At 38.4% G+C, this 26,323-nt stretch overlaps 1 protein-coding gene across 1 annotated transcript in view; it reads left to right on the forward strand.

The window, feature by feature from the left end:
- Window positions 1-26,323, forward strand: part of DNAH6 (dynein axonemal heavy chain 6) — a 187,960-nt gene that overhangs the window by 26,624 nt on the left and 135,013 nt on the right. The window contains exons 15-31 of the mRNA XM_058168036.1: window positions 126-269; window positions 2,287-2,499; window positions 3,591-3,683; window positions 5,234-5,353; window positions 6,891-7,071; window positions 7,651-7,747; window positions 8,252-8,447; window positions 9,063-9,227; window positions 9,647-9,760; window positions 10,161-10,286; window positions 10,365-10,520; window positions 11,241-11,402; window positions 16,734-16,871; window positions 18,635-18,802; window positions 21,938-22,086; window positions 24,452-24,559; window positions 25,480-26,035. Of these exons, the coding sequence (XP_058024019.1) occupies window positions 126-269; window positions 2,287-2,499; window positions 3,591-3,683; window positions 5,234-5,353; window positions 6,891-7,071; window positions 7,651-7,747; window positions 8,252-8,447; window positions 9,063-9,227; window positions 9,647-9,760; window positions 10,161-10,286; window positions 10,365-10,520; window positions 11,241-11,402; window positions 16,734-16,871; window positions 18,635-18,802; window positions 21,938-22,086; window positions 24,452-24,559; window positions 25,480-26,035 (2,886 nt within the window). The remainder of the gene's footprint in view (window positions 1-125; window positions 270-2,286; window positions 2,500-3,590; window positions 3,684-5,233; window positions 5,354-6,890; window positions 7,072-7,650; window positions 7,748-8,251; window positions 8,448-9,062; window positions 9,228-9,646; window positions 9,761-10,160; window positions 10,287-10,364; window positions 10,521-11,240; window positions 11,403-16,733; window positions 16,872-18,634; window positions 18,803-21,937; window positions 22,087-24,451; window positions 24,560-25,479; window positions 26,036-26,323) is intronic.

Here is a 26,323-nt window from a genome sequence, read left to right on the forward strand (position 1 = left end):
ATTTTTTTTTGCTTATATCTATATTAGATTTAGTTTTTGTAGATTATTTTAAAGTAAACTTCTTATAACACATATACTAAGAAAGTTTTCTAACTGATACCTTTTTACTTACATATTTTTTATAGTCTAAATTTGACAGTTTGGATCCAGAATTATTGAATGGTCAAGTTTCCAAATATGCTAAATTTGTGAATCAGCTGGAAAAAGGCTTGCCACCTAATAATGTTGTCCCACAACTCAAGGAGAAGGTGGAGAAAATGAAAGAAAAGGTACAAATGGCCATTTGAAAATGTAATATAAAGAAACACTTTCAAATAAAAAAAATGAATTAGAAAAGTTTCTAAAAGGAAATAAAATTGTACAGAAATATTCATCATGTCAGATTCATGTTTACAACGTTACATTCAGAGTTAAAGAGACAAGACATGGATGAGTAAGGAGCTTTCAGAATAGATAGTGAAGCAAGATCAAATGTGAATAAATCAAGAAATGAGTAGAAGAATTAATAAATATTACATTTTGGGTTAAACTGCTTGCCATAGTTTTACTTTTAGGTCAGATTCATAGCATAATAGCTAGTTAACAGAGTTCTATCGTAGCATGGTAAAGTTGCTAGTAGGATGTGATCTAGAGCATATTCAGATATCTAACTCTAAAATTCTTGTTCTTCATTAATCACATAATTTAAAGATCTGCAAAGGGATCAGTCATTTTAGTCATTTTCAGCAATACAAACCAAAATATATTTTGATATATTCAAGACTAAATTCTATGTTATACTACCTTCAAATATCTCATCTTTCTTCATTGGATAGAATGAAGACCTCAAAGAGATTATTTTTTATATACTTAAAATTGCTGTATATGGGACGCAGTGGCTCAGTGGCTAAAACGCTGAGCTTGTCAATTGAAAGGTTGGCAGTTCAGTGGTTCGAATCCCTAGTGCCATGTAACGGGGTGAGCTCCCGTTACTTGTCCCAGCTTCTGCCAACCTAGCAGTTCGAAAGCACATAAAAAATGCAAGTAAAAAGATAGGCACCACCTTTGGTGGGAAGGTAACAGCGCTCCATGCGTGTGCCTTTGGGGTTTAGTCATGCCGGCCACATGACCACAGAGATATCTTCGGATAGCGCTGGCTCTTCGGCTTTGAAACAGAGATGAGCACCGCCCCCTGGAGTTGGGAACAACTAGCACATATGTGCGAGGGGAACTTTTTACCTTTTTTAATTATTGTAAAGGGGAAACCAAAAGGGAGAAAGTCGGAAAAAGCAGAAGAAATTCATTACACTGGAATCAACATTCTGCCATCTGGAAACTCAGCACCTTCTGCAATCCATGTATAGATTTATTTTCTATGAGAAATGATTCTGGCCATGCCAACTCATTTTTCATACCTGCACATAGGTTCAGAATTTAATTGCTGAAACCTGGATGTTGCAGCTTTCGCAATCAATTTCTTCTATTGCCCCACTCCACAGTTGTGCATTAGATTCATATAAATGGAACTGCCACATCTTAGTGTTTGCTAATATGTCATTTAGAACTTTTCTTCTTTCTCTTCTTCCAACACTGCTCATGGGGACTTAGTAGGTTTAGTACCAGGCCAATATACTTGCAGCCATTCAGAAAACTTCCTGTGTGCAGTGCAGTGCTATTTTGGTCATGTAACTACCCTATAGACGGATTGTCTATGCAGTTTTAACAAATGCTCTTCCCTTACCACTTTCCTGCATAAAGCACCCCATTAGAAGAGATTTTATTTTTTATAAATATGCATTTATACAATATGGCAAATATTGGCAAATACATGGTTGTTCATGCAGGAGATGGAATGGGAAGAATAAGTAAGGAACATTATTATTTTCTATTTGAGGAGTGGGATGAAGAGATTTTTGTTAGCTCATTGCCCATGGAGGCTCAGAAGCACTGAAGGTAGGCCTGTGGAACAGCATAAAAGACATTTTATATTGACCAGTTGGAAGAATAAGGATAAATAGTGTTTCGCATGATTAGCAAACTATGTTAGCACAGAAATTCAAAAAACATGGCCTGTAATAATACAGATATGAATGTTGGTATAGAAGAAAAAGATAGAGCAATTCAAATAAAATCTTATTATATTTAAATATGTGTTTAAAATATTGGAAAGTTATGGGCTAGTCATCTCTTAAGATTGGATGGAACACATCATAATTTATTATGACGTTGTAAGAGCCTGTTGATTAATCAGATTATTCACTGAAACAGGAAAATTGAGCTGTATTGATACACTTTTCATTCTTTCAGCTTCCAGTTATCACAGATCTTAGAAATCCTTTTTTGAAACCCAGACACTGGACAATTCTGGAACAAATAGTTGGTGCACCATTAATAGATGTGGAAAATCCATTAACCTTGGAGCGACTTACTCAGATCAGTGCTTTTGAATATACTCAGGAGATTCAGGATGTTTCTGGACAAGCTTCAGGAGAAGCTTCTTTGGAGATTATTCTCAAAAAGGTAGTTTTTAATACAATATAAAAAACTCTAATCTTGGACAGAAATATATTGTATTGATTGGTTATACTGAAGCTTCAATAATATATTTATTGAACTCACTTGGAGTTTAACAGTCTCTAATACGACATAGGGAAGAGCACAACATTCTTCCAAGTAAACGTTGAATAGTTCACTGCTTGGATTACAATAGTTACATCAGTAGAAAAACTTTATGGGTAAGGGAATCAGAAAAGGAATAGACATAATAGCTGTCATGATGCCAATGTGGGCATCTGAGGTTTTATGATACAGTGTTGCAAACTGGATTTTTCTAAATAGTAATTTATCAAGCATTTTTGTTCCTTTATTTTGCTTCTTAGGGCAAAATTGAAAACGATTTTTAGCTCTTCTTCCAACCCCTCCTATATGTTTAGGTAGTCCTTGACTTATTCATTTAACGACCATTTGAAGTTACAGTGGGATTGAAAAAAATGACTTACAACCTGCCCTCGTATTTACAACTTTTGCAGTGTCCCTGTGGCCACATGATTAAAATGTGGGCGCTTGGCAATTGGCATGTATTTATGATGATTGCAATGCCCTGGGGTCACATTATCTCTATTTGCAACCCACCCACCCCCAGCCAATTTCTGACAAGCAAAGTCCATGGGAGAAGCCAGATTCACTTAACAACCATGTGATTCACTTAACAACCAGGTTGCAAAACAGGTTGTAAAATCAGGTGTAACTCACTGAACAACCATTTCACTGAGCAACTGATGTTCTGGTCTCAATTGTGATCATAAGTCAAGGACTACCTGTATGTTTATTCGTTCAGCAACTTAACTTTATCTACATATGAGGATCCATTTTACCAACAAACAAACCTGTTGGCGGTGGAGAAGCCTGTAGTTGCCCTTCTTTATTCCTTTTAGCAGGTTCACTGATAATCCCAGGCAGCTGTGTATAAATTGTGTAAACAAACCATAAATGGAGGCGTTCATATTGTTAGCTGTGCATGCTGTTCATTTGCTGATAAGCTTATGTAGTATGAATGAATGCATCTAGTTGGTCAAAATTATATTCTGAATTGCATTATATTTTTCTTCCAGGTGGAAGATGCCTGGAAAACAACAGAATTCATTGTAATTCCTCATCGTGATTCAAAAGATGTTTTCATCCTTGGTGGCACAGATGACATTCAGGTTAGAAACTATTTTTTTTGTCTAAATTAGCTTTTAAAGCAAACTGTCTCTATGTATTCAGATTGAGAAATCTGGCAAAATCTTGTAAAATATTCAATCCAGACAACAGTCTACAATGTTCTCTCACTGGACAGGTCCTTTATCCCTGTGCCCTGCCACTCCCTACCTTTCTGCTCTAGGAAAACAGTCACCTATTGGAGTCCACATATATGCAATGAGATCAACCAGCTTTAAAATAAAAATTCCTTTTTGTTGGCCTGTTGGTGGCTAATATCTTTACCATTTTTATTTTATTGATCAAGCATACCAAGCCTCAGTGAGAGAACAAGTAATTCTTCTGGTATTTACAGTGTGTCCTGTCCTGCTCACACATGCATACACACCAGGAGAGTTTGAAGTCTTTACTGAGGCTTTGAAAGCCCCTAAGATTGCTTCCCAGGGCTTGCTCACATGAAAAAAATGCAATTCCCAATGAGTCCAAGCCCTGAGCTGCATCAAGTCTGAGGGCAAAGAACAAGTCCATAAATCTGCACAAAAGGTCTGAAGTCGAGATACAAATCCACAGTCCGAGCACAGTACACAAAGCTAAAGCCCAAGTCCAAAATCCAAAGTCTAGTCAAAAGGTCAGCAAAAAAGGCACAGGTCCAGAATCAGGGAAAAGAAGTCATAAAGTTGGAGCACATGCACGGCAGAAAATGGATGGGTTGTCTCCAACATTGCTTTGCTCCATATGATGGGCTAAGTAGCTGCCAGCCAGTGCAGTTCATTGCCTTCTCATGAGTAGACTTGTCAACTTCCATTGCGCATTCTCCGTTCAGGTCCTGTGTGCCCTGGATCCAGTGGAGAAGGCAATTTCTCCTTATATTTTCTAACTCCATCCTTTCACCTGCCCTGCACTTCTGGCTGATCATCCAAGCCTCTTGGCTCCAGCTCTGTCTCTTCATTCTCCTTTTCAGTCAGGCATTCATTCGGCTGCTCCCCTAACAATCCTTATGAATTCCTGACCTCTTCTCCTTCTTTTGCATTCTCCCGGGTACGGAATTCCCTGCTACTTCCTGACCCTCCTTTGTACCCCATTCCGAAGTCCCCAGACTCGGCTTTTCCTTGTCATCCAAGCCAGTATCTGGGGAAGCCATTACACAATGCAGTGCTAACACGCTAACACTATTTAGATGGTGCACAAGGATGAGAAATTCATTTTCAAAGCTATTTTTATTCAGGTGGTGTGCAACCAATAATAGATACAGGTAGTCCTCAATTTATTACCTCCACTGAGCCCAGAGTAACAGTAGTATGTTGGAGTGGGGGAGGCCCACACAGGCCTAGGCCCACACTGCAGGTAAATATTGATAAATATAACCCATACAAAAAAGATTCTTTGGGGGTCCTCTATAATTCTTAAAAGTGGGAGGGGGATCCTGAGACAAGAAACTATCATGTATCACTGGAAGTTCATGTAATAGAAATGAGGATGTTGTTTTATTTTTTTATTTTTATTTTATTTTAAATAAAATAAATTTATTTTATTTTATTTTATTTTATTTTTTAAGGTCATTCTTGATGATAGTACTATTAATGTAGCAACGATTGCCTCTTCACGGTATGTAGGCCCTCTCAAGCCACGCGTTGATGAATGGCAGAAGCAGCTCTCTTTATTCAATCAGACATTGGTGCGTACCATATTTTTAAATAATTTCTTTTACATTTTGAAGTTTGTCTTAAAAGAAAGACATCATGTTGATAATGTACACACTTAGTTCATTTTGGGCACAGCTCACTTGGCAGCATTTTAGCTAATCTCAAAAAAGCTAAATTCAGTCAGACCAACTAGTAATTTGAATGGGAGGTCTCCAAGAAAATGAAAGGCTGTAACCTCACTTATAACTTAGAAGAAGGCAACAGTAAAGTGTTTTTGATTGTTGCCAAAAAAAACCCCCAAAAAACCCTGGTAATGTCACTAGGAGTCAAGCTTAACTTGAGAGATACTTTAATAATAATAATAATAATAATTTTATTTATAAACCGCCCTTCTCCCGAAGGACTCAGGGCGGTGTACAGCCACAAATAAAATACAGAAAGAAAACAACAATACTAAACTAAAAACAACCCTTAAAAAACCTATTTAATTTGGCTACTTATAGATAAAAATATTCCCTCTTAAATTTACTAAAAAATTTAAAAACCCATAAATCAATTTAAAATATAAAATTTAAGCGAGTCCAGCAAGACGAAATAAGTAGGTTTTAAGTTCGCGGCGGAAGGTCCTAAGGTCAGGTATTTGTCGGAGTCCAGGGGGAAGCTCGTTCCATAGGGTAGGAGCCCCCACAGAGAAGGCCCTCCCCCTGGGGGCCGCCAGCCGACATTGCTTGGCTGACGGCACCCTGAGGAGCCCCTCTCTGTGAGAGCGCACCGGTCGTTGGGAGATAGACGTTGGCAGTAGACGGTCCCGTAGGTATCCCGGTCCTAAGCCATGGAGCGCTTTAAAGGTAGTAACTAACACCTTGAAGCGCACCCGGAAGACAACAGGCAGCCAGTGCAGTCTGCGCAGGATGGATGTTACATGGGAGCTCCGAACGGCTCCCTCAATAACCCGCGCAGCCGCATTCTGGACTAGCTGGAGTCTCTGGGTGCTCTTCAAGGGGAAGAGCTTTACTTTATTGTACAAGAATATCCTTTAGAATGTTAATATTTAAGAGCTCACATAGATCATAATTAAAATAGTCAACTAGATTCAAAGAGATCCAGGTTCAGGACCTCTCTTACCTAAGATATGACATTGGAGCAGTATCTCTCAACTATCACTATCTCTCAACCCACTCTTGTTATGGGGAAAATGCTGACCGTCTTGAGCTCTTGAAGGACCTAACAAATAAATTTAGTTTATCAGTCAAGTGGCGTTGATTCTTCTTTATTAAAGGCTTGAAGAGATGTAAAGAAAGTATTGGCACTAATTTCAGGGAATATTAAATAACGTCACTATAAAAAGATTTTGAAAGGGTTATTATTATTTCTGCTGAAATAGATTGGTGGCAGTTTTGTTTGAGAACCAGTATCCACACCCATACATTTGTGGAGGGAAAGCACCCCAGTTATACGTGTAAAGTGTGCCCTGGGTAATTTTTGTTGCACACAAATAGAAAGGAGCATTTCCAAAGGTTATGAATAACATTTTTCTGATACCTTTATGTCTACCTTTCTTTTTTTTAGGAGGAATGGCTGACATGTCAGAGGAATTGGCTCTATTTAGAAAGCATTTTCAGTGCTCCCGATATTCAAAGACAGTTGCCCGCAGAAGCCAAAATGTTCTTGCAAGTAGATAAGTCTTGGAAGGAAGTTATGAGGAAAGTGAATCGACTGCCTAATGCCCTCCGTGCTGCTACTCAGCCTGGTAATAATATAGTATGTCTAAATTACATGCTGTTTGCATGAAACCATGTATTTGTTCCATTCAAAGGCAGCCACACATCTTGTTGCCTACATCTACTCAGAAATTTGTCAAATAATGGTGTATGCACAACTCCTTACATATTCTGAACTCATTTTGTATTGAAAAGTGCTTATTCCTTTATAAACCTTTTACTTGTCTTTAATGTGCTTTTACCGTTCTTTCCCTGTTCCTCTAGAATATTTTTTTCCCCAGGATTTCTGGGAAAAAATTCTTAATACCCTCAGCACTACATTCAGTGAATAAAAACATTCCATATATGTTACATGTCATCTGAGTAGGATCTAAAAGTTGTCCATATCACATATTAAATTAATACTTATTCTGCTTTTGTCTAATACATTTCAAAAGACTGCATCTCATAGGATAACATGGTTTGAAAACCAATTTTGTTGTATACATGATGTACAATGACAATAAAGGCTATACCATACTATGAAATATAGGCATGTGCTAAAATTCATCTTCAGACAGTACCTGTTTTCATTTTACACTTTTATCCATTATTTTTCTCTGACACAGGCCTTTTAGAGACCTTTCAGAATAATAATGCTCTTCTTGATCAGATTCAGAAATGTCTGGAGGCCTATTTGGAATCCAAGAGAGTCATTTTCCCAAGGTTAGTTAAGAATCAGTAAGAAAATAATTAAGTCATCTGTTCTGTTGCTTTATCCTTTATTAGCCAGGAATACAATCCTGGCAAAGTTTACATGTATTGGATCTCATTGATTTAAATGAAAGAGTTAATTTGCTTCCATTGAAAGTAATTAGGACTTAATTAGTTCAGTTTAGGATTATCATTGCCAGTTTCTTATTTATTTAAAATGATACTCATTGCAAACAGTGAATTTAATTAGATGTTTAAAGGCCATCTCGCACCATTTAAATAAAGGCCGTCTGTAAATTTAAATAAAAGTATGTACCATTGAAATATGTTATACTTTCATAAAGCTAAAGTCAAGAATGCTACTTAAAATGATCCACCCAGTTCTTTTTTATTTTTGTTCGTTAGACATGTTAAGTCCTCCTGACTTTGGAAAGACTAATAAGTATACTTATAAAACATTAAGTAGGCTTCATTTGTATTTAAATTTGCATTTTACAACTTTTAATGTTATGTCAGATTCTACTTTTTATCGAATGATGAGCTCTTGGAAATATTGGCCCAAACTCGCAATCCTCAAGCAGTTCAGCCTCATTTAAGGAAATGTTTTGATTCTATTTCTAAACTGGAGTTTGCCTACATGGCACCAGCTGAGGGAGAAGAAAAAGTTCTCACAAATGATATTCTAGCAATGCTGTCCCCCGAAGGTGAAAGGGTAAGCATTTTTAAAAAAAATTCTAGGAAAATGCCTATAAAAATGCCTATGCTCATGGTAATTATAAATAAGATAATTCACCGAAAGGTATGTTGCAAGAGACCTGTAAAGGGTGGATGAATGGAAGGCTATATTTTTGGATATAAAATCACTCTATAGTATTAGATACCATTTAATATCTGATGTTTTAGTTTTTCCGATAGGCAAGAATTATAACTATTCACATACCAGTGAAAGTAAACTGGTTCTTCATGATTCCATTTTTTTCCAAATAGACTATTTTTCTGGTAGAACGTCATGCTGGATTCGCTTTTTTGGTACTGTGTTAGAACAAATAGAATATTAGGTGTCTGAATATTGCTGAATCAGTTATTTTAAAAAGTCATATTTGAGATGGAGAATATTTAAAAAGAAACTAGCACTTTTGTACAAAGAATTTTTGAAGCATTTTTTTTCCATGTAATTCCATGAATTACACCATTAATTATTTTGTAGTAAAACATATTTACTGGAGTTTGCCTACCTGGCATTAGCTGAGGAAGAAGAGTGATCTGAATTCTGGGGGAAAAACACATAACAGTTACCTCCCAGTGAATGGAAGATTTGCCTTTTTAGGTTGGCTTGGGAAAAGGACTTAAGGCCAGAGGAAATGTTGAAGACTGGCTCGGTAAAGTTGAAGAAGCAATGTTTACTTCCCTTAGACGACTGAGCAAAGCTGCCATTGCAGATTATCAAACCAGAGAAAGAACAGAGTGGGTTATTGCTGGACATCCTTCTCAGGTAAACCACTCTCTTTAATGGCTTGACATGCACAATCATATTATTGCTTTATCTTAGGAATTCAGTATACTGCTCCTTGGCAATAGTTGAGCTCTTGGGATATTCCCAATTTTATTGCAGAAATCTGTCAGATAAATATTATGTGTTCCTAGGTTAACTGTTAATAGATGTAGCTGCTTATACTGAACCAATTTCAGAAGCATTCAGATGGGTGGTAAAGATCAGTGGGGTAATAAGCCTGCTGGACTCAGATTGTTGAAGCATGGTTCTGAAAGCTCAGAAGTTTTGTGTGGTAGAAATACTCAGGAATGTTTAAATACTAAAATCAGAATGTTTAAATGATAAAATCTAAGAAAACTAGATATCCCCTCCAGCACATGATATGTCTGGCTGAATTCTGTTTCATTTTCTTTTTATAGGTTGTGCTGACTATTTCTCAGCTCATGTGGTGTCGTGATCTCACTCAGTGTTTAGAAGGAGAAGATCAAGATCATTTAGTAGCTTTGGAAGAGTTTGAAAATGAGAATTTTGAGGTGAATGTTCAATATCTTTTATTTATTTTTAACATATTGGTGTTATTTTATATTTTTTTAAATATAAAATGTAGAAATATTTTAAAATCAAAATAATTATTGTGGATGGGTGGCTTTTTATATAAAGCGTAAGTCATTCTAGTCTGAAATGCCTACTAAAAAAACATTTCACATATCTGAGAAGTTCTTGAATAGATGACTATTTATATCCTGTTTCGCAGAGATCCCTGAAACAATATAAAATACGGCAATGATCTTCATTGCTGATGAAAATATTCAAGAAAGTTCCTATGATTTTTTTTTGGATTCCATATCATTTTCTTCAATTTAACCTATTTCTGTCCTTTCAGTGCAAGGCATTATGTTAACTCAGGACATTTTATTTGCTTTCACTTCACAGAGACTAAATGCATTGGCTTCACTAGTCCGCGGCAGCCTTCCTAAAATTCACCGAAATATTATAACGGCTCTGATTACTATTGATGTACACGCAAGAGACATTGTTACAGAACTTGTACAACAAAAGGTACATTTATTTTGTTTAAAGAATATGTGTAGGTTTTCCATTTAAAAAAAAAAATAATATTTTCTATTATTTGGCAAGGTGGATTCTGTGGACAATTTTGACTGGCAAAGACAACTGCGCTACTATTGGGACCTCGATTTAGATAACTGTGTGGCAAGAATGGCTTTATCTCAATATACCTATGCCTATGAATACTTGGGTGCATGTCCAAGATTAGTGATAACACCACTCACGGTAATGTGTTGCTGTTATTTTCTTACCTGTAAAGTTTAAGAAATTACCTCTTGCAGATGGGTAAATTATTTCAATGGAAAGAGACTGTGGCAAGAGAGGTTTGGAAAATGAAAAAAAGGCAGAGGAAACAGGAAATACAGCAAAGGAACAGCAGGTTAACAGAGGGAGGCTAAAAGTGGTAGAATGAAGGTTGATGACATTGAGTGATAGGGATGATCACCCCAGAGCTTTGAGGCTAAACTTTTTCCTCTCACAAGGTAGAACTTGCAGTTAAAAGTACCTTTGTAATAGGACTTCTTACCCTCTTTCCCACACCAAAAAATGAATAGAGACATTGATAAAGGAGCAGAAAAAATAAATACAATACAGGTCCCTTAGATTGATTGGGGTAGCCCCATGAGACTAGTTTAAGCGTAAGGTGAAAAATAAAATTAATTGCTGTGTCCTGATTTCAGTTCTAAGCAAAAAGTCTCTAGCCTACATAGCCTCAGGACTACATTAGGGACAGATTTAGAAGTAAAGAAAAAGGGTTTCAGGAAACCAATTGCTTTTTCTTTCCCCCCCAAGAGTCCAAAATTAAATCAGAGTTCCATCAATTTCCTATATAATTTCTGTATGACTTGATGCTGCAACCTAATTGTGCAGTTGTAGTTATTTCATATTCAGATTGCCTTACAATATTATACACATGTTAATTGAATATACATTAAATCTCACCAGGATCGTTGCTATCTTTGCCTGATGGGAGCCCTGCAGCTTGACCTAGGGGGAGCTCCAGCTGGACCTGCCGGAACTGGAAAAACAGAGACTACGAAAGATCTTGCAAAAGCACTTGCCATCCAATGTGTGGTGTTCAACTGTTCAGATGGCTTGGATTACAAGGTATGGCATTCAAGTAGGTTTACAGAAACAGGAGAATTGTTTTTTGTTTGTTTGTAGTAAAGCATAGTAATAATTTCTGTAGAATAATAATAATAATATCAAACATGAGCCAGTCATTTTCATCCAGTGCTCAATTGATCAATCTTTGGACACCTTACCTAGAATAGAATGAGATAATTGAATGAAAGAGCGGGTTTGAAACTATGTAGAAAAAAACAACCAATAATTTTATGGGGAACTAAACATTAAAGGCCCTTGGTAAGATAGGATGTTAAAGAAATTATTTCTCATGTTAATGATTCCTCTAACAGAATTAATTACAGCAAATTGGATTATTGTACAATTATTCTATCTATCTGTCTGTTCAGTCCCTTTCATACTGGTCGTTGCAAGGTCAGTAGCTTTGTTTAGATGTGATGTGCCTAATCTTAGTTTATTAAATAAGCTAGAACCTGCTCCTTAAATATTCAAATACATAATTGCTTGATTTACATACATGTTTTCCTCATTGCTCAGAACTTGTAAGCGTTGCTAATTCTTTTATCATTGGAAAAATGAAGAATTGATGCAAATTAGAGAGAATCCTTAGAGGACATTAATCACTCTTGGAACTTTTAACATAACATCAGAGTTGGAAGGGACCTTGGAGGCCTTCTAGTCCAACCCCCTGCCCAGGCAGGAAACCCTACACCATCTCAGTCAGATGGTTATCCAACATTTTCTTAAAAATTTCCAGTGTTGGAGCATTCACAACTTCTGAAGGCAAGTTGTTCCACTTATTAATTGTTCTAACTGTCAGGAAATTTCTCCTTAGTTCTAAGTTGCTTCTTTCCTTGATCAGTTTCCACCCATTGCTTCTTGTTCTACCCTCAGGTGCTCTGGAGAACAGCCCGACTCCCACTTCTCTGTGGCAGCCCCTGAGATATTGGAACACTGCTATCATGTCTCCCCTGGTCCTTCTTTTTGTTAAACTAGACATACCCAGTTCCTGCAACCGTTCTTCATATGTTTTATCCTCCAGTCCCCTAATCATCTTTGTTGCTCTTCTCTGCACTCTTTCTAGAGTCTCAACATCTTTTTTACATCGTGGCGACCAAAACTGGATGCAATATTCCAAGTGTGGCCTTACCAAGGCATTATAAAGTGGTACTAGCACTTCACGTGATCTTGATTCTATCCTCTGTTTATGCAGCCCAGAACTGTGTTGGCTTTTTAACAGCTGCTGCACTGCTGGCTCATATCTAGATGGTTATCCACTAGGACTCCAAGATCCCTCTCACAGGTACTACTATTGAGCAAGGTACCACATATACGGTACTGGTGCATTTTGTTTTTGGCCTAAATGTAGAACCTTACTTTTTCACTGTTGAATTTCATTTTGTTAGATAGCGCCCAATGTTCAAGTCTGTCAAGATCTTTCTGTAACTTGAGCCTATCTTCTGGAGTGTTGGCTATTCCTGCCAGCTTGGTGTCATCTGCAAATTTGATGAGTTCCCCATCTATCCCTCGTCCAAGTCATTGATGAAGATGTTGAAGAGTACTGGGCCTAAAACAGAGCCTTGGGGTACTCACTGCATACTTCCTCCATGTGGATGTAGTTCCGTTGAGGACTACACGTTGAGTGCGGTTGGTCAGCCAGTTACGAATCCATCTGGTGGTGGTGCTGTCTAACCCACATTTTCTACTTTATCTAGTAGTAGGTTATGGTCTACTTTATCAAATGCTTTACTGAAGTCCAAGTAAATTATATCAACAGCATTCCTCTGGTCTACTAATTTTGTCATTTTGTCAAAGAATGCGATAAGATTAGTCTGGCATGATCTGTTTTGACAAACCCATGTTGGCTTTTGGTTATTACTTTGTTTGCTTCTAGGTGTTCGGTGATTCGTTGCTTGATTATCTTTTCCAGAATCTTCCCGGTATTGAGGTCAGACTGATAGGTCTGTAGTTTCCTGGATCTGTTTTTCCTTTTTGAAGATGGGAACTACATCAGCTCTTTTCCAGTCCTCTGGCAGCTCCCTGTGCTCCAGGATCTTTGAAAGATATAGTTCAGTGGTTCTGAGATCCGTCTGCCAGTTCCTTCAGAACCTTGGGGTGTAATCCATCCGGTCCTGGTGATTTGAACTCGTCTAGGGTAGACAGGTGTTCACTTACCATTTTCTTCCCTATTTTAACTTGTGTTTCTAATCTGTTTTTGTAGTGCTGTTTTTGATAGGTTGGATTGTTTTTCCTTTTGTGTAAAGACAGATGCAAAATATGAGTTAAGTAGATCTGCTTTCTCCTGTTGCTTGTCATCTTCTTGCCACTTTCTCCCAGCAATGGGCCAATTGTTTCCTTGACTTTTTCTTGTTTTTAACATGTTGGAAGAAGCTTTTTATTATTTTTACTTTTGTCGCTAGCCTTTGTTCATTGTGAGCCTTAGCTTTCCTCACTTCATCTTTACAGGCTCGGGCTGTTGCTGATATTCTGCCTTAGTTATTTGCCCCTCTTTCCACTTTTTATATTTGTCCTTTTGTCTTTCAATTTGTCAGATAGTTCTTTATGCATCCATGCTGGTTTCTTTTGTGATCTACTATTTTCTTCTTCATTGGTATTGTGTTAGACTGTGCTTTTATAATCTCACTTTTCAAAATTTCCCAAGCTTCTTGAGTTGTTTTCCCCTGAGGATTCTCATCCATTGAATCCTTCTCAAGATCTCTCTAAGTTTATTGAAATTAGCTCTCTTAAAGTCCAAGACTCTAGTTTGACTTTGTTCTACTACTTGTATTTGCTTAATGTTGAATTCCAATATTGCGTGGTCACTTGCCCCAAGGTTCCTGTAGCTTCAACACCTTCTATCATTTCATCTCTGTTAGTGAGAATTAAGTCCAATATGGCTGACCCCTTGTCGCCTTCTCTATTTTTGGGAAACAAAGTTGTCTGCTAGGTTTGTTAGGAACCTGTTGGATCTTCCACTTGGTGCAGAGTTTGTTTCCCAGTTGATGTCAGGGTAGTTAAAATCCCCATTACTACTGTGATGTGCTTCCTACATACCTTAGTTAGCTGACTAGCAAAAGTTCATCTACTTCCTCTGTTTGGTTGGGTGGCCTATAGTATAGACCTATGGCAATATCGTTTTCACCCTTTTATATTGACCCAAATACATTCAAGATGATTTTCATCATTGTTGTGCTCTATTTCTGTAGAGATGTAGTTATTTCTTATATAGTGCAACTCCACCTCCTCTTTTATTTGGTCTATTTCTTTTAAATAATTTATATCCTCTAGCTGTATGTTCCATTTGTCAGTTTCATCCCACCAAGTTTCCGTAATGGCAACAATATCATATCTACCCTCATTTACTTGGATTTCTAATTCACCCTGTTTATTCCTCATACTCTGTGCATTGGTGTATAGACATTTGAGTCCATTTGGATTGATCTTGTGTTTACTGTCTACATAACCTGTGTTGACTGCCCCTACTTTCATGCCACCTGTTGGTTTAGTGCACATGGTATGGCACTCACTGTTAAATGCTTGGTTTTGCTTGATAGCATGGTTGATAGTCTTACCCATACAGACATCTATGTTACATGCACTGATAACCCTTTTAGTTTTCGATTGCTGGGGACAGAAATTTTCCTTATCAGTTAATTCTCTGTCCCCACTGTCCGGTTTAAATGTTTATCCAGAAAATCTGTGAATGTATTGCTAAGTAACTCAGTCCCTTTCTTTGATGGATGCAATCCATCTCTTTTTTGTTGTTTTCCTTTTTTTTTTTTAGCGCTGGTTGGCAATCAGTACAAAAGTTTAACCTGATCTCTAAAGGGGTGGACAAATGTTTGCATAAAGTGAGTGGAAAATGACAGCAAAGTCTATTAGGTCACTCAGTAATTGCATCTATTAAACTGTTGGTATAGATTCTAAGAGTAACTATGCTTTTAACATCTACATATAAATATTGATGAATGAAATCATCCACAATCAGTTATAAAAAGCCTGGCCTGGTTGCTATACAGTGCTGTGAAGGAGTGCTGAAGCATGGCGGGTAAAGAAGTTTGTTGCCATTAAAAAAAGATGGAAAGAACCATGAAAGCATCTATACCTGCCTTTTAGTTTTATGGACTACGTTTCAGTTTTGAGTCTCTCCTTCACATTTCTCTTTGAAGTTGGGATAAAGCAATGTAGCCATAACCTGTTCTGTTTCCCTCCCCCTAATACTCCCAGCAAAGAGTCAGTCAGAGGCCTTCTTTTCTCCTTTTATTTACATAGATACATGTCCTGGCCACGTCTACCCACGGGCCTGCCAAGTTTCTGGAGATAACGAGGAAATTATAGATAAGGCCAGAATTACTCACGAATATATTCTTCCCTCCATTGAGACAGTTAGCTCGCGCCAATTCATTGCTTTGTCCAAGACAAAAAACCAGGAAGTCCCGCCTCCTATTTATAGTCTCTGCAGATGTCACTGCATGACAATTATGACTTGGCTTTGTCCCAACTCTTCCGCTGCTGCGCACGCCGATCACGTCTACGTAATCTTGCATCACTCCAAAACTGTTCTTGGGGCGTTGCCAAATCAGAAGAAGGCTCCAGAGAATCAGGCGTTGCCGGCCCCTCCTCCTCCCTTTGAGTGGGTGCCAGGGAGGGAAAGGGCTCAAGAGAAGCAGGGCTGGCCAGGTCTTCTCCCTCACTTTCTGAATCATCCAAGTCCAGGAGTCCGGGTCCAGGAACCTGGGTCACAACATAACCGTTAAAGCAGAATTCCAAGTTTAGATGTAATGTCCAATAGCAGCACACAAAATTGTCCATAAATCAGCTTCAAACTATAGCAATAGCAATAAAACTTAGACTTTATATGCCGCTTCACATGCTTTACAGCCCTCTCTAAGCGGTTTACAGAGTCAGCATATTGCCCCCAACAATCTGGGTCCTTACTTTACCAACCTCAGAAGAATGGAAGGCTGAGTCAACCTTGAGCCAATCAGGATCAAACTGCTGGCAGTTGGCAGTCAGCAGAAGTAGCCTGCAGTACTACATTCTAACCACTGCACCACCACAGCTCTTAAAATGCAACTATGCAAACTATAGTTTGCATTTTAATTCATTAGGCTCTAATTTACTTTGGGTGAATGAGCCAGTTGGTATCAAACATACAAACAAGTCAGAGTAAATCTGAAATACGCTTCTATTGTTTTGATGAAGTAATGCAGAGATTTAACACAGACCTCATGAAACTTGGATGTACGCATCCCTCTCATTACTCACTTTAGGAGTTGATACTTGAAACTACAACTGATCTGAGGATAAATATTTAAGACAGCATAACATCATGTATACATATTGTTTCAGATGATGGGGCGTTTCTTCAGTGGTTTGGCACAATCTGGAGCATGGTGCTGCTTTGATGAATTCAATCGAATTGACATTGAAGTTCTTTCTGTTATAGCCCAACAACTGATTACGATAAGGAATGCTAAAGCAGCAAAGGTACCAGATGTTCTGTTTCATGTTTGTTTTTAAATGTAATAGGTACATAATATTAATTAGCATTGTTTGGTATCAAGAAGAGTGAAAGAGAGAAACATTTTTACCTCATACCTCTTAAATTTTTATATAAATTCATCAATAGGACATGATTTTCATTCTCCAAAGGATGCCAGTTAATACTAGCAGTCCTGCTCTATTCAGACATTGTTGTAAATTGCTCCACAAACGTGTCATTTTCAGTGGAGCACTAATGATAAATATCAAACATCCCAGTTTTTACAAAAAAAAAAACCCTAAAAAGTCATTGCTGATATAATTGAGAAGAAGCATGGTGGCTCAGCAGCTTAAAGAGGTTGGATTTGCTGGCCAGAAAAAGTCGGCTCTCTGTACTCCATCAGTTAGAGTCCCAGGACCATGTGATGGAATGAGCTTCCATCACTTGTCTCAGCTTCTGCTAACCTAAAAGTTTGAAAGCATGCAAAAGTGCAAGTTGATAAATAGATACCATTCTAGTGGGAAGCTAACGGTGCCTTGTGCAATAGCAAGAAACCAACTGGCACTGGACTTACCTGAATATGAGGCAAAATTTGTGGAAAAAAGCCCTGGATGATGCTGACATTCCCACAGAAGGTCATTAGCCATAGCCACTCTTGGTGTGGAGCTAGTTTGTCCCCTGCAGTGCACCCTGGAGTGTGAACTAAACGAACTAGCAGTTCTAAGCAGTCAAATTTCTCTGTAATAACATTGTAGACTTCCTGGCTTTTAATGTACAAATGCCGTATGCTAAGTAAATAAATAATAGCAAGGGAAATATTGAGAGCAACATCAAGGATTCAATTACTTCAGCATTGTTTTTCATTATTCTGGTATCCTAAAAGAATACAATATGTAATGTCCCAATATACCCAGGAGAGATCTGCTGCTAGTTTATCAAACTAGAGGCACCCAGCATATGTTTGTGCTTTCAGGGTATTTTGAAGCAACTACTCTTCTCAGTTATTTTACAGAGTCCAATCTATATTCTACTTCTAGATTTCAAAAATCTACTTTCCAAGCCCCCAAATGCACTGTTAAGAGTTACGACTGTTCTATTGAAAGTCAAGGCAAAGATTTGGGCTGCCATGTTAATTTTTAATTAGAATTAAATCTGGTGACTTTTAGGTCTGACCTTTGGTTTTGAATGATTCCTGCCATTCTGTATGGCGCTATCATTATAGCTAAACTCAATTCCTGTAGCTTTTCACCACTATTTCTCGTGACTTTAGCGCCTAGGCATGGTAAACCAAGTGTTAAAAAGAGTTAATGAGATAGAACATCAAATAAATGTGTCTTTCATTCCAAGTTATTACTTGCTTAAACTAGCTAAATATCTTTATAACTGAACAGTTCCTATAAATAACACATGCAGTGAGCTACACTCTGTGGTGATTTATAGAAAATATAGGCGACATTAGCTGTTCTTATCTGATTGGAGTGATTTTGAAACATTGCTTCCTTTGTTTTTGCTTTTCAGAGCAGACATTGGAATATGTATATAATGGGAAGAAATAATGCTGAACTGGATATTTTAATTTTTATATGCGTTGCTTTATTGTTATATTTATGATACTATGGTTTTATATTTTATATAAATTAATATGTTATGTATAATTATATTGTATTCATGTAGGTTCTGATCTATGACTAAAATAAAGAATAATGTAATTTGAATGTAAATATAAATGTAATGGCTTTCTTCTTTTTCTTTCTTTTTTTTACAAAAGGTCACTCGGTTTATGTTTGAAGGACGCGAAATCAAATTAATTATGACTTGTGCAGCTTTTATTACTATGAATCCTGGCTATGCTGGACGAACAGAGTTACCTGACAATCTAAAAGCACTCTTCAGGCCATTTTCTATGATGGTTCCAAACTATGCTTTGATTGCAGAGGTACTTTTTCAATACCTATTATTAGAGCCAGAGGCAACAATTAACAATAGTAGAGCAGGTCCATCATTCCATTGCTTACGCCTTTTCTGCAGCCCAGCCTATCTATCTAAACCAGAACAATGTTTTTTCCAAACCTCCCGCTTAGAAGGAATTAAAAACATAATTTGCAATATGTGAAGGTTGTGAAAAGGGTGCCATGAGGAGTTTTTTTTTTTAACTGAATGGTACATGACTAAACAAAGGGTCAAACCAAGGTCAAACAATCCCTTCTGAATGAATATTTTCACTTTGGATACAATCCAATAGTTTTAATAATAATTATTAATTAATAATTGCTATTAATTACTATATTACTACTATTAAAATTATTTAAAAGTTTTAATAATAATAATAATAATATTAATAATAATAATAATAGTAATAATAATAATAATATTTTAATTTTTATACCGCCCTTCTCCCGAAGGACTCAGGGCGGTTAACAGCCAGATAAAATACAATACAATACAATACAATACAATAAAACCAATTAAAAAACTTATTCAATATGGCCAATAATTTAATTATAAAATACATAATATAAAACCCCATTTAAAATCCAATTTAAAAACCCGTTTTATGCCAGTCCTGCTTGGAAGAATAAATACGTCTTCAGCTCGCGGCGAAAGGTCCGGAGGTCAGGAAGTTGACGGAGTCCAGGAGGAAGCTCGTTCCAGAGGGTAGGTGCCCCCACAGAGAAGGCTCTCCCCCTGGGGGTCGCCAGCCGACATTGTTTGGCTGACGGCACCCTGAGGAGACCCTCTCTATGCGAGCGCACCGGTCGGTGGGAGGCATATGGTAACAGAAGGCGGTCCCGTAAATATTCCGGTCCTAAGCCATGGAGCGCTTTAAAGGTGGTAACCAGCACCTTGAAGTGCACCCGGAAGACCACAGGCAGCCAGTGCAGCTTGCGCAGGATAGGTGTTATATGAGAGCTACGATTGGCTCCCTTTATCACCCACGCAGCTGCATTCTGGACCAACTGGAGCCTCCGGGTGCTTCTCAAGGGAAGCCCCATGTAGAGAGCATTGCAGTAGTCCAGGCGAGAAGTGACGAGGGCATGAGTGACTGCATAGGGAATCTCGGTCTAGAAAGGGGCGCAACTGGCGAACCAGGCGTACCTGGTAAAAACCTCTCCTGGAGACGGTCGTCAAATGATCTTCAAAAGACAACCATCCATCCAGGAGAACGCCTAGATTGCACACCCTCTCCATTGGGGCCAATGATTCGCCTCCAACAGTCAGCAGCAGTTGCAGCTGACTGTACTGGGATGCCGGCATCCACAGCCACTCAGTCTTGGAGGGGTTGAGTTTGAGCTTGTTCCTCCCCATCCAAACCCGCACGGCCTCCAAACACCGAGACAACACTTTGACAGCTTCATTGGGGTGATCAGGGGTGGAAATGTACAGCTGAGTGTCATCAGCGTACAGTTGATATCTCACCCCAAAACCACTGATGACTTCACCCAGCGGCTTCATATAGATGTTGAACAGGAGAGGGGAGAGAACCGACCCCTGTGGCACCCCACACAGGAGGCGCCTTGCGGTTGATCTCTGCCCCCCTGCCAACACCGTCTGCGATCGGTCGGAGAGTTAGGACGAGAACCACCGAAAAACGATGCCTCCCACTCCTAAACTCCCCAACCGTTGCAGCAGGATACCATGGTCGATGGTATCAAAAGCCACTGAGAGATCTAGGAGGACCAGGGCAGAGGAATAACCCCTGTCCCGAGCCCTCCAGAGGTCATCCACCAACGCGACCAAAGCCATCTCCGTGCTGTACCCAGGTCGGAAACCGGACTGGAACGGGTCTAGATAGACAGATTCATCCAGGTACTGGGGTAAGTGATGTGCCACCACACTCTCAACAACCTTCACCACAAAGCGAAGGTTGGAGACTGGACGGTAATTTCCCAAAACAGCTGGGTCCAGGGAGGGCTTCTTGAGGAGGGGCCTCACCACCTCCTCTTTCAAGGCGGTGGGAACAACACCCTCCCTCAAGGAAGCGTTAACAATTCCCTGGAGCCAGTCTCGTGTAACCTCCTGAGTGGCCAGCATCAACCAAGAGGGACACGGGTCCAATAAACATGTGGTGGCATTCAGCCGCCCCAGCAACCTGTCCATGTCCTTAGGAGCCACAGGATCAAACTCATTCCAGATGGTCTCAACAAAACTAGCCTCCGTCACCTCGCCTGAAACTATCCAATTTTGGTCCAAACCGTCCCGGAGCTGAGCGATTTTATCGTACAGATACTTACTAAAATCCTCAGCACAACCCTGTAAGGGATCATCGTGCACCTCCTGATGAAGGAGAGAGCAAGTCACCCTAAACAGGGAGGCCGGGCGGTTATCTGCCGACGCAATGAGGGTAGAAACGTAGGCCCGCTTGGCCTCCCTCAATGCCACTAGATAGGTCTGAATATAAGACCTAACTAGTGTTCGGTCAGCTTCAGAATGGCTGGTCCTCCAAACACTCTCTAGGCGTCTTTTCCGGCGTTTCATCTCCCTCAGCTACTCGGAAAACCAGGGAGCCGGTTGAGACCTACGCTGGGTCAGAGGCCGCAAAGGCACAACACGGTCCAAAGCGCCCACCGCAGCCCGTTCCCAGGTCGCGACAAGCTCCTCGGCCGAGCCCTGGGCCAGATCACCAGGGAACGGCCCAAGCTCCGTCAGGAACCTCTCCGGGTCATCAGTCGCCTGGGACGGAACCAACGCATTGGCCCCGTCTCCGTCCCAAATACCTAAAAGTATTTGGCATATACTTTCTTCAACAGGCTAATAGGTTTGCAATTAGCAACCTTTTATTAAAATCAAATGTAGTATCTATCCTTATAATATATATGTGCTAAATAAGATGACCTAATACTCGTTCTGCCTCTTCTTTTCCCCACAACAACAACTCTATGAGCTGAGTTAGTTTGAAAAAGTGTGACTGACCCAAAGACACCCAACTGACTTTCATACCTAAAGCAGGACTAGAACTCACAATCTCCTGGTTTCTAGGCCAGCATCTTAATAAGTAGAACAAATTAGTTCTCTAGTTATTTAATTATGCTTAAGATTTCTGACTTTTGTAAGAATGCATTTTATATTTCAGGTTATCCTGTATTCTGAAGGATTTGAATCAAGTAAAATACTTGCAAGGAAGATGACTCAAATGTATAAGCTCTGTAGTGAACAGCTTTCCCAACAAGACCACTATGATTTTGGAATGAGAGCTGTCAAATCTGTGTTGGTCATGGCAGGGTAAAATATTTACTTATTCCTTTATTTATTTGTATCCCCGCCTTTATTGTTTTTACAAATAACTCAAAGTGGTGAACATACACAGCTTCCTCCTCCTGTTTGCCCCACAACAACCCTGTGAGGTGGAATGGGCTGAGAGAGTGACTAGCCTAACGTCATCCAGTTGGCTTTGATGGTCAAGGTGGGACTTGACCATGGTCTCCCATTTTCTAGTCAGGTGCCTTAATCAATAGGCCAAACTGGCTCTCATATGTTCTATGAAGTCCAATTTTATGAGAACTATTGTATAGTAGCAATTCTGTGGAACTCAAAGTATACAGAGGCTGATACATTCCCCCATTGTTAGGAAAAGCTTTATATGGTAGACATGTAGAAAATAAAATTATTTCTGGTTATGTGTAATAATGCTTTTGGTGAATACCACTTTAATGAATATTTTTACACTGATATGATTAATATTATATAGAACTTGGAATACAATAAGCAGAATTATCATAGCAGTCTGTATATGATTGTGAAAGAGAAAATGTGTAAAATACCTAGCAAAGAGAAAGGATATTGGTATATAATAAAGGTGTTTTATGGATTCAGTACCAATTTTAAGGATTTTGTAGTTATTAGGAAAGACCTTTATAAAACTCCTATACACATATGTATGTCGAATGCAACTGACACACTAAGGTTAATATAAGCTTAAAATGCTATTTTCTGTAAATGTAGATTTCTTGCTTGTGTTTGTGTTGAAAGCATCAAGGCAAACGTGAGCAAGTGATCTAAATTTAGAGAAAACAATATTTTAAATTTATATTAATATTAGTGTGTCAGTTGCATTAGATATACATATGTGTATAGGAGTTTTATAAAGGCCTTCCCTAATAACTACAAAATCCCTAAGATTGGTACTTATCAAATATTGGTATTCATTAAAAGTGTTATTTCACAAGAAGTTATAAAATTCATATACTGTATATACCTAACATAGAATAGAATAAAAAATTTTATTGGCCAAGCGAGATTGGACACACAAGGAATTTGTCTTAGTACATATGCTCTCAGTGTGCATAAAAGAAAAAGATACATTCATAAAGAATCATTAAGGTACAACACTTAATGATAGCCATAGGGTACAAATAAGCAATCAGGAAACAATCAATATCAATATAAATCGTAAGGATACAAGCAACAAAACTACAGTCATACAGTCATAAGTGGAAGAAGATGGGTGATGGGAACAATGAGAAGATTAATAATAGTGCTGATTTAGTTTGACAGTGTTGAGGAAATTGTTTGTTTAGCAGAGTGATGGGGTTTGGGGGGGAAATTGTTCTTGTGTCTAGTTGTTCTGGTGTGCAGTGCTCTATAGCATCATTTTGAGGGTAGGAGTTGAAACAGTTTATGTCCAGGATGTGAGGGATCTGTAAATATTTTCACAGCCCTCTTTTTGACTCGTGCAGTATACAGGTCCTCAGTGGAAGGCAGGTTGGTAGCAATTGTTTTTTCTGCATTTCTAATTATCCTCTGAAGTCTGTGTCTTTCTTGTTGGGTTGCAGAACCAAGCCAGACAGTTATAGAGGTGCAGATAACAGACTCAATAATTCCTCTGTAGAACTGGATTAGCAACTCATTTGGCATTTTGAGCTTTCTGACATATATATGTTTGTTTTCTGAGGTTTTCACGGGTGTTTGTATGTAGGTCTTTGGTTGTTCGGGTTTTCTCCCATGTAAAATTGGAAGTGTCTTGGCGACGTTTCGACGTGGCGACGTTTCGGCGAAGTCTCATTCGTCATCTTCAGGCTTCACTTCAATCCCCCTGCAACACAGACTAAACACAGACTAAACTTTAATTTTTTTTAATTGTATTAAACTTTAATTTAATTTTAATTGTATATATCTTGTGTTTTATTTTTGGCTGTACACCGCCCTGAGTCCTTCGGGAGAAGGGCGGTATAAAAATTTAATAAATAAATAAATAAATAAACTGAGCACAACCAAGCCCCCACCCAAACAGGACACACCCCCAGCCAATCAGAGCACAAAAAAAACCCCATCCAATCAGAGCACAGCCAAGCTCCCACCCAATCAGTTCAAACCCCACTAGCAGTTAAAAGGAAGAAACAGCTGCGATCACACATTGCTCCCAGAAGCACGAAGTGAAGCCTGAAGATGACGAATGAGACTTCGTCGAAACGTCGCCAAGACACTTCCAATTTTACACGGGAGAAAACCCGAACAACCAAAGACCTATACACACACACACACACACACACACACACACACACACACACACACACCTATATATACATCTAATGCAACTGACCTACTAATGTTAATATAAATTTTTTAAAAATGTTTTCTTTAAATTTAGATCACTAAAGAGAGAGCATCCAAACCTGAATGAAGACGTTGTTTTAATAAGAGCATTACGAGATTCGAATCTCCCAAAATTTCTTGCGGATGATGCTCTTTTGTTCAGGTACTTTTAAAATTAATTATTGCTTTTTATTTCATTATAAATTACACAATTAAATAAAATGAAAACAGGTGGTTTCCTTAAACTCTTAGGCACTTGAAACTGAATCCAGAAACTGATTGTGAATCAATAAATATGCTAAAGAACTGATGAGGTTTGGTTCCTTCTTCAGTCCTAGTTAACAATCTTAAGGTCTATTCTGTATGATTACAGTTAGTCAGTCTACTGTTGTTTCAAAGGCAATCCCATAATGACTGTACCGTAATAATCCAGGCAAGAGGTTATCAGAAGCTGGATAACCATAATAAGAATGCCTTTGTTTATGTTGATTCCATATATCCATTAAGCAGATGAAAATTTGCTTAACTGCAGAATCCTCTTATACTCTGCACTATAAATCACGCAGTCATCTCATGGTGAGATGGACAGCATACAAATTTCATAAATAATACTTCTGGGGACATTGTTGAATGAGTGAGTACCTGTAAACTGAAAATCCAGATTTTGTTATGAATATTTCTCGTTTCTGACTATCCTCTCTGATATTGTATCCCTGACTGCTTCAATTTAATACATGGAAGTGGCAAGGACAAGGCAATTTTAGACTTAAAAGTTTTGAATCTGGGCTTTTTATTTTTCCTATTGAATATGTAGAACTATCTTGTTATGCTCATTTCTGTATTCTAGCCATAGCTGGGAAATAGAGAACCCCCAATCCCAATACGGGTTTTACCCAACCATGTCTATCAGCATTTCAATTGAGAAATGGGATAAAAGAAAAGGAGAATTAGGGGAATGAATTCAAATCCTCCCCTTATTTGCTATGTGAAATGTTCTCTTTGATAGCTTAAATTTTGCACTGGTAATGATGGGATACCAATAACTTAAATAAATGAGCAAATCTTTGTGCTTCGTTTCTTTAGTGGAATTATATCTGACCTTTTCCCTGGAGTCATAATCCCAGAACATAATTATGGAGTGCTGCAGTCAACAATAGTAGATACCATGCTTTCCAAAGGATTGCAGACTGAAGCTACCATGATCCGTAAAGTGATTCAGCTGTATGAAACTATGCTGGTAAGGCATGGGGTAATGCTTGTTGGACCAACAGGAGGTGGAAAAACTACAGTTTACCAAATTTTGGCAGATACACTTGGAACTTTACATAAAGCAGGTGAGGAATATCATTTTTTCCAGCCAGTTAAAACATATGTTCTGAATCCTAAATCAATAACTATGGGTGAACTATATGGTGAAGTTAACAATTTAACTCTGGAATGGAAAGATGGCTTAATGGCACTTAGTGTGCGAGCTGCTGTAGTCGACACTTCTGAAGATCATAAATGGATCATCAGTGATGGACCTGTGGATGCACTATGGATTGAAAATCTGAACACGGTTCTAGATGACAACAAGATGCTTTGTTTGGCTAACAGTGAAAGAATCAAACTCACACCATCCATCCATATGATGTTTGAGGTAATTTACATTCTTAGTTTTAATGCATTTTCTAATGCTGCGTTCAGAGTATCGCTGGATTTCACTGGGCTTCTTCCAGTGTTTTCCTCAAGAACAGCATCACTGTTCAAATCTTCAAAACTAATTTGAGTTGGATAAATGTAGACACCTCTTGTCTTATTCAAAATGAAAAAAAAAAGAGCTCTAATTTTATCTCTTACATTTTAGCTTTGGGGGAATCCATCGATGTTTTCAATGTTTTCTTTCTTATATTTCTTTTATATGAGGCAGTAAATGTAGTGTAGCCTA

This window comes from Ahaetulla prasina, chromosome 2 (genome assembly GCF_028640845.1).
Source record: "Ahaetulla prasina isolate Xishuangbanna chromosome 2, ASM2864084v1, whole genome shotgun sequence".
Lineage (NCBI taxonomy): Eukaryota > Metazoa > Chordata > Lepidosauria > Squamata > Colubridae > Ahaetulla > Ahaetulla prasina.